Here is a 9,249-nt window from a genome sequence, read left to right as displayed (position 1 = left end):
AGCCAAAAGTTTCTTCAACTATTGTCACCCATTGAAGAAAAAAACTGAAACAGTTATAGTCTTTTTCCTCCTTCACAATTATTTTACATCCAAGTAGTTTGCAGTTCTTCATATATACACACATCAATTTCAAACAGATGGTATCGGTCGATACTGCACAGCCAGGTATCGTCGCATCACTAGTATTTAGTCCTTACGATAAAACTGTATTTTATAATTAATAAGACAAACATAGTGAGTGCATGAGGGGGGATACGTGGATAAATTACAAAGTGGATTCAAGAGGGAGTTTATTTAAAAGTAAAACTAATAGAGCAAAGTCTGACCCCTATTATCTTTGAGCAAATTGGATCAGATTGATCTTTAAACGAGGGGGCTCGTCTGTGTTCCTTTGACCTGAAAAAACAAAATGTGCCAATTATCTTTTGTATTTAGGACACGTCTGCTTGTTTGCTTGTGAAGAGGCAATACTTTCCCACATCTCAGCCCTGAAACTGGAGCAACTAACTCTGTCATTATCACATGTATTATTCACACCGCACCTTTACTGTTGTCACATAGTTTAATGCTTAAAAAAAAACTCTAATGTGCTCTTTTTGATTATATTTATGTTGGAAATATTCTGCTGGAATTAACGTCTCTTTTTAAGAGAGACAGATTCTTGCAGTGAAGTGGAATATCAAATGCAAAAAAAAATACCATTTAAATATTCAAATGCATTATGATTATGTGCCGTTTAAAGCTTGAAACATCCTTCATTCAATAGATGTGTTGAGAGGCCTTTAACAGGAGGAAAATTACAGCACAACCCAAAGCGTTTAGCTTTATATTGCAGCAGCCTCTGGAGAGCTGCTTACTGATAACAATCCCTGAGTAAAAGTCACAGCAGATGCCACATTATGCAGGCTGTGAAAGAAGAAAAAACAGCCCAGAACAGACACCAATTAAACATGCAAACGCCACAAGAAGCCAAATGCAGTCAGCAGATTTAACAAAGCGGCTGAGATATCAATACTGAGCGAAAGCTTTGTGCCCTCAGCGCTGAATCATTTCTGGATTCTTTTGGGAGTTTGAGCCAAAGAAGTTGGCGTTTAGTGTGCGGCTGAAAGAGACACGGACTGGACGGAATCACAACCTGCAGTAAATGAAGCAATCTCCCCCCCGCGGCCGTCTCGCCGTCATCCTCGCAGTCCTGCAGGAAGCTGTGCTTGTCCTCGCAGTAAATCCTACAAACAACAGAGATCCCGACAGCTTGGCGTTAGGTGGGGGAGTGTTCAGACGTCCCGGTCAGAGAGTGTGACGCCGTGACCGCCGGCAGCCTCTTCACAGGGGAAAAAAAAGTTTGTTAAACAGCCTAAATGTCAACATCTCGTCCCAGTGAGTGATGAGCACCCGGGCAGCGCGGCGGCAGCTCCACGCTGACCTCATTAGACAATGTTAAGAAAAAAATGTGCACGGACACATGCGTCAGAAAACACACACCATTTAGCAGGAAGTGTTAAGAAGGCCTCGTTTGCTCTGCTGCTTTTTGACCTTTTAATGCAGTGATGCTCCCTTTAGAGTAACTTATCTCACTTTCCTCTCCACTAATGAGTCAAACTGTATCGCTAACACAAGGATGGAGGCCTGGTTTCCATCTGTTCAGTACGAACACGGATTCAGGAGGTGATTTGCATCGGCTCCTGCGAGGCTGAGGGGTTTCGCCGTTGCCATGGGGGATCGTATCTGCATGCAAAAGCTACAGCGGCGAGGAAAATATCGTATGATTGATAAGATCGGACAGACTGTACACAAACTATAACGAGCCCTGATGTGAGCTGACAAGTTTCTGTGGCACATAATCAAAACCCTGTGAGCTGGTGGCTGGGCCGGCTCTGCTACTGGACGATATTTATAAGGAAGTTTTCCCTTCTGTCAGATTGGCTTCGTTTTTGCTTCTTTTATTGCTAATGGTGCTTTATAAACTGTGAAGGAAAGTTATTTAGACAAAGTAAACCAGATCAAACCAGATTAAGGAAAAAAAAATCTATTCATCTGACAAAATGTATTTATATAGACCCAAATTTTAACCAATATAAACTGTTTATATGAGACACATTGAAGGGCCTTTGAGCATTAACTAAACCATACAGAAGGCTCTGCTCTTCTGCATAAAACTATTTAAAATTCACAAACTAATTACTGGCTGCTCAGGATTTCCTCCAGAGTGCAGAAATGATGGCTCTATTAATTATTTGAAGTCTCTCATTAGATAAAAACAGAATACAGAGCTTCATATGTATTTTTGGAGTTTCTTTAAGGCCTCCTGGATGAATCGTCTGTTTTGATTGTGAAGGAAACCAGAACAAACTGCAATCAAATTGGGATTTAAAGACAACTCCTAAACAGTTTTAAGATCTAAAACTTTGAGAAATATAGATTCACAAAGGGCTGAGATAGTTTAGAAAGAAGAAAATCATTCCTCAAAATCGCAGTTTGTATTAACTTAAGTTCTTCTTCCCAATTGGCCTGATATTAAACATTATTTAATGATATAAATGGTTCGTGCTGCTTTCACTCTTATTTCATTTCTGCTAAGCAGATTATTTCTTTTATGCACAAATATATATGTAGGCAGACACCCTGCCTGCTTAGTTAGTTAGTATTTTAAGGTTTGATCATAAAAAGTGATTTTCTACCATGTATGTTTGGACCAACCTGTAGGCGTAAATATTATGAGTGGCGCTGGCAATCTTCTTGTTTTCATAAAGTTTCTCCAACACCATTTTAACCTGAAACACATGTAGAAAAACAAAAAGCCATTTAAAGGAGAACCTAGATCTGCACTGTCAGGACCCAGAGCAGCAGAGCTGCACTGTGATGTCTCCTGTCAGTTTACTCTAAGACAAGCAAAGTAGAAGCCAAGTTGATTCAAAGTCTTTCTCAAGTAAAAGCTAGTGTCAAAAAAAAAACTCCCCATGAAGTTAGCTTCCTTTCACAAACAAGTGAGTTATGTTGGAAACGTATGTACATGCACAGTTTCACTCCCCATTAAACTCCTATCTGGAATAGTAGATATATGCCACATAGAAATAAGTCTCTGTATTTGGATCGCTAGATGGAAAAGGGCAAGGGAAACTTCTTTGCTTTTTTTCTAATAAAACAACATTTCAATTTAAACAGTCTGAGAAGCTTCAACAGCCTCAACCTAAATATCTAAACACAATGTAGCTCCATGAAAGGGGGGCATTTACCATTAGGCAATACTAGGCAGCTGCCTAGGGCCCCAAGTTCCTGGGGGCCCCATAAAACTCTATTTCCATGTATGGTTAATACAATTATTCCTCTTCTGTGCACATTAATTATGTTTTTGATAAAAATCCTTTGGCTAAAATTCCATCAGAACGCTGATAATATTTTTTCTGCTACTGGAGACTTTGGAGACAACATCTAAAAGCAGCGAACTCTGCTCTCCAGAGCGAGTAGATTGGTAACCCCGCCTCCTGCTCTCCTCTATCTTGTCTGCTGTCATGATTCATGCAGCTATTATTTCATCCAAATGAAAAATGGAGAACAGATAAGCAGATCATGGCTTGTCTACAGTGAAAAGAAGGACTGGGTTATTTACTTTGGCCTTTTTGGAAACACAGGAAGGAGCAATCAGCTAAGTGAGCTTAGTGCTTGGAAAAAATCTTTCATTCCTTTAGAGACAGCATGAAAAGTCAGCTGAGTACAAAACATAGAGAGGAAAACAAGAAGAAAAGGGACAAGAAGAGAGGGACACAACCTAGAACAGATAATGGATGTCTGTTCTATTAACATTTCTCTATCTGTTTTATGTGTTGTCTTCTCCATTCAGAGGGGCCCCTGCCTGTCTTTGCCTAGGGCCCCACATTTCCTTAATCTGCCCCTGGATCCAAGGTGCTGTGATGCTAACAGATGCTACCATGTTTGTAAATGTACAAAATCTAGTGTTTTAAATTTCTGATTTCTAAAAAACAACAGTTGAGCAAATATTATCAAATTTCCTGGTGTTATAATTCAGAGGTGGTTCCAAACCAATGTTTTCCAAGTTACAAATATAAACATAATTTCCCGGGTAAAAGCATGAAAACTCAATATCAGTCCAAGTGCTCTTCTAAGGACAGGAAATTAACTTAGTTAATGTTTCCTTTTACAATAAAAATAACCATATAAATCAGACATTCTATAAACTGAGGAAATAATGAGGAAACTGATCTATAATAAAGTAGAAATAAACCTGAATGATAAAAGACTTCAACAGAAAAACTAATCTATACTTTTTAAGAATTCACATGATCTATTTATCTACATAAAACAATCTTTACTGCAATAACTATCCTGCTGGTCTGCTGCTTAAAGCACAGATTTGCCTTAAAACACAATATAATCAAAGACAATATTCAGGTTAAATAAGAGAAATATGCTGATAATGTTACAAAGGAACTAAACAACCATCTGATACAAAAGCCTGTGATATGTAATAAAAACCAAAGATCTATTATATTTTATACCATTTCAGATATTAAAAAAAACAAATATAGATCTGGTATTAGAAAATGTAGCCGATCCAGGAGGGCAGATCTTTTTTAAATCTTTAAAAAAATGTAATTTAGATAAAACATTTGTGAACAGCAGGAAAGTTTATAAGCATCAGCCTGTGATTTAATGAATACAGTGGATTTGATTCCTTACAGCTGCATACTGGTTCGCAGGATGGAATTTGTCTTTTTAACAGTTTATGGTTTTTATAAATTCTTTTTCTGTAAATTCAGACAGGTCATACTTATTTATAGACTTTTTGACAGTCTTTAAAAACAAATTCTGTAATAATAATATTGAAAAAATCAGAAGAGTATTGAGATTTGCAAATATCAAAATTAAAGTATCAGAATCGGATCAGAAGGGAAAAAATGTGGATCAGTGCATCTCTAGATGAAACCTTCATCTAACTAGCAACATATATGAAATAAGCTTTGATAAATCCTTTTTATGAGTTTAAACATCGAAGGTTAGATGTTTTTGCCTCTACAGAACTTTACAGCCATGTTTCAAACAAACAGACATGCAATCAGTAAAAAACAAAAAAGTAAAAAACGGTTTGATGACAATTTAAGCATAATTGGAAAAAAGAAGGTTAAAAAAGCAACGAATGGGAACAATATGAGGGCTGGACGAACTGATCCAGAGCAGTCAGGAGCTCTGCCAACCATCAGCAGGTTGCTTTTTATCTGTTTTCAAACAATATGTCTGTCTTCTTTTAATATAATATATATATTAATATATAGAATAAAAAGTTTGTTGTAAATAGTGGCTCTTTAAATGCTTCCTTTCCAGCATAGCCGCTGGCTGGAAGGACATTTTCATTTCCACCTCAGGATGAAAAATGAGCCCCGTCGGCTCTACTAATGCTCTACGGCTTTTTAACACCTCCCTGCTTCCCATAAAGTGCTGCTTTTCTTGTTTTTGTTTTCTTTTAAACTTCTTTAGCAGGTTTGTTACTTAACACATTAAGAATATTAGATGAAAGCCTGTAGCCGGCCCTGGTTGCCATTATTTCAGCTCATAACGCCCCTGCAGGACAGCTGCATCTGTTAAATTGGCCCAATTAGCACTTTGCAGCAGGTGGAAGCTTTTAAGATGAGCTAAGGAGTGAAATTAATATGCAGGAGGATCTTCACTCCAAACCGTCAGTTGGTTCTATAAATCAGCAGGTTTAGATGTTTCCCGCCCACAAAGAAACAAATTAGTTCCACCTGAATCTTATTTAATATTCTGGTTAGCATATTGTCTTCAGGGTTAAATTTCAGCGTTTAAAAGCATTGATGTTCGCCTGCTGTACCTGTGTTGGCGTGACCACAGGCGCCAAATGGGGCTGGAAGGTGCTGCGTCGGTCTGTGATGGGATTCCCATGTTTTATTGGAGGGATCTCTTCATCTACCAGGGGAAGTTATGCACATAATTATACAGGATTTTAGAAGAAATGGTGCGGATTTTAGGTAGCCTTACCGTTTGCCTGATTCATGACGGGGTATGCTGGTTCCACCCTGAGAACGCTTAAATCAGGCATTTCTTCATCATCCCCCACTTCTTCCTCAGCGGTTGTGTTCACCTGTTCTTGTTGGATGCCTGAGGAGGCCAACATTAAAACTTGAATTAGAAATAGAAACAATAAAAATGTCTAAATCCACCCCTGGACTGCAGTAAAGATTGCAGAGACATACCCAAAAGACTCTGAGTGAAAGACAATCCTGGAGTAAATTATGAATGCCACATTTTTTTTTTATTTAAAACCAGGTATTCTTGACTTTCCCTTTCAAAATAAAAGCCTTATATAATAACTGAATCCCAATAAACTGATTTGTGGTTTTATTGAGATAGCATCATTCAAAGTTTTAGTAGCAAATAAAAAAATAAAAACATAAGCAAAACAAGAAAAAATTCTCCAAAGACTTGAATGGTTAACGCTAATAATATATTGATTATGTTTATGGTCTCCATGGAGACGAGGTCTAGATATTAAAGAATACATCCGATTTTCTTATGCTTAGCAAGTCCTATAAAAACATAAAATCTTAGATATAATTAAAGGTCCTTCCCAGATGTAGTTCTCATCACTGAAGGTGTAAATATTTGATAACATATTATTTTCATAAACAACTTCCAGCAGAAAAAACAAGTTGAAGTAAACTAAGGTGTGGAATCAACATGCCTCTCATTTTCTTAGAGTATTTTCTAAGCATGAAACGGTGCAAACATGTGGCTCGGCAAAAGGGTTGCCAAATATTTCTGAAGATAATGAAGGATATTGAGCAAAAGATGCAAACAGAACATAATCATAAAAAGCATGCACCTTTCAGAGAAAGAAAAACTCCCTGCTGACACAAATGAGATGTCAGAAAAACAAGACTGCGCCGGACTCTGCATGCAGGACAGGATGCATTTAACTATTATGACTGAAAACTAAAGAAAATACAGACGAATGCATTAATGCCATTCATCAGTCTTCTAAGGTAAATGCTGCTAAAATGTGCAAATCCACTAAAAGAAGAGTGAATAGCAAAGCTGCAGAGCAGATCCTCCATGTTTACTCTCCTAATGAAAAGCTGGGTGCAGTCTAACACTTTAATCAACACACAGCTCAATAGAAACATATACAGCAGCAAAATCCATTACAGAAAGTGGCTTTCATGTTCTGTTGAACAAATATTAGGTTTTTAATGTTTTGCTTCTGCTCATCATTTTTCTCCGGTGTGATGTCATTCATCCGAACTCAGAGCCCTTCTGTCCCTCGTCTCTTCCAATGTGCCCCGTCATCTCTTCTGCTTTTAATTTCCTTTATTCTGCGGTAAAATGTGCATCCTCAGCCTTATCGCTGCTTCCGTCTCTCTCTCACACCATGTCCCTGTCACTGGAATGAATAAGCCGTCAGTCCCACTGAGGCTGAAGGGCTGTGACCAGTTACACTTATTACCACATGAATCACTGAGAGGACTTATGACACATCACAGCAGGGAGGCGGGATGATATCTCTCCTGGCTTGTTGCTAAAAAGGTAAAATGTTCTGCGAGGGTCTAGTTTTAGATAAGAGTGACAATGAAAATAAAAAACTAAAAACCAGCTTTTATTGTGATGCAGAGAAAGGCTGACATCCTGAAACCTTTTAGAACTGTTTTCTAGTGGAAACGGCTTTAGCAAAGCAACTGGGTGCATTACAAAGATACGGATCTTAATTCAGTGCAGTCACTCAGAGCCCTGAGTATTTTTTAAAGCGCTTTGTGTTCATCTTATCACGCTTTTCGATCCTCAGCAGAAAGTTCTGCTGGTAAATAGTAGCGGGATGCAGTAGGGAGATGAATTTAGATGAGGTTTAACCAGCGAGAGGAGAGTTAGATTGATCTAAAGTGGTTATTGAACGACTAATGAACGGTGGGATTTTTCTGGCCCAGCTGATCTTATATTTGGGTAAACAAAAGAAAAAAATAAACTGAATTTTTTTCATACGCAAATAACAAGAAACATAAAGAAAAATGTTTTTTTATAAAGTATAGGGGAACATTTGGCTTCATGTGCAATTTGAAACATGTAAAACATCTATTAATACCACTATAGCCTCTTAGAGGTTTGGGTTATTTTCTTATATTTGTATTTATCTTAAGAACCACCAACCAACCTTAAATAAAATAAATAGATCAATGAAAGTCCAGAAGAATAAATCTAACAAAATGAAACCATCAGCTTTTATGATATTATAAATTATATTTTAATAATCTCAATAAATATACAGAATAATCTTTGAAATCTGGAAACAGACGGGAAGAGAGGATTTAATGGGTTTCTTGAAGGTTATTCTTGAGTTGTTAGAAAATACATGGCTAATGCAGCAGTGCTAACCACTGTTCCACTGAGCAGCCCAGAAGGTTCCTGGTTCGATTCCTAGCCCGGGTTCTTTCTGCATGGAGTCTGCATGTTCTCCCTGAGCATGCGTGGGTTCTCTCCAGGTACTCCGGCTTCCTCCCACTGTCCAAAAACACTGTTAAGTTAATTGGCTTCTCTAATTTCTCCTTAGGTTTGAGTGTGAATGGTTGTTTGTCCTGTTTGTCTCTGCGTTTCTCTGCGATGGACTAGAGACCTGTCCACTGACCTGTCTACCCCGCCTCTCTGTCCAGGGTGGACCGCGCCTCTCACCCGTAGACAGCTGGAGATAGACACCAGCACTAGTGTTGCACCAAAACCGACGCCAGTATCAGGTGGGGCCCCGATCCAGCACTAAAATGGTGGTATCGGTATCAGCGAGTACCAACCAATAGGGCACCGATACCATTTATAGAGCCAAAAGTTTCTTCAACTATTGTCCCCCATTCCAGGTAGGCAATAAAAAGTTCTACTGGATTCACTTTGTTTTGGTCTTTTTCCTGCTTCACAAAGGAAGGCAGCAGCTTGAAGCCATGATGGCGATTATTCTACATCCTAGTAGTCTGCAGTTCTTCATAGATACACACATCAACTTCAAACAGATGGTATCGGTATCGGCCGATTCTGTACAGCCAGGTATCGGTATCTGGGCCAAAAAATTGAATCAGTGCAACTCTTACCAGCACCTCTTGGCACCCCAGCAGGGATGAAGCGTTACAGAAAATGAATGGATGAATGGGCTCAAGTATTTATCATTAAACGTCAAAATAATAACTAGTAATTTTTTTCATTTAACGGAATGTGATACATGTAATTCATTGGTGTTATCCCATA

The 9,249-nt window shown here is 38.3% G+C and overlaps 1 protein-coding gene across 3 annotated transcripts in view; it reads right to left on the bottom strand.

The window, feature by feature from the left end:
* impact (impact RWD domain protein) overlaps positions 1–9,249 on the bottom strand; it is a 49,955-nt gene that overhangs the window by 32,318 nt on the left and 8,388 nt on the right. Inside the window, exons 6-9 of one of the 3 annotated variants that reach the window (XM_015397586.1) lie at positions 6,010–6,129; positions 5,843–5,937; positions 2,698–2,771; positions 1,136–1,226 (exon numbers count right to left, since the gene is read on the bottom strand). In XM_015397586.1, coding sequence (XP_015253072.1) covers positions 1,136–1,226; positions 2,698–2,771; positions 5,843–5,937; positions 6,010–6,129 — 380 coding nt within the window. The remainder of the gene's footprint in view (positions 1–1,135; positions 1,227–2,697; positions 2,772–5,842; positions 5,938–6,009; positions 6,130–9,249) is intronic. The other 2 variants (XM_015397588.1, XM_015397587.1) reach the window with 2 other exon arrangements.

The sequence above is a fragment of the Cyprinodon variegatus genome, unplaced genomic scaffold (assembly GCF_000732505.1).
Source record: "Cyprinodon variegatus isolate N-32 unplaced genomic scaffold, C_variegatus-1.0 Scaffold872, whole genome shotgun sequence".
In the NCBI taxonomy this organism is placed as follows: Eukaryota; Metazoa; Chordata; class Actinopteri; order Cyprinodontiformes; family Cyprinodontidae; genus Cyprinodon; species Cyprinodon variegatus.
The sequence above is the reverse complement of the archived record's forward strand: the minus strand, read 5'-3'. Positions and strand labels throughout refer to the sequence as shown.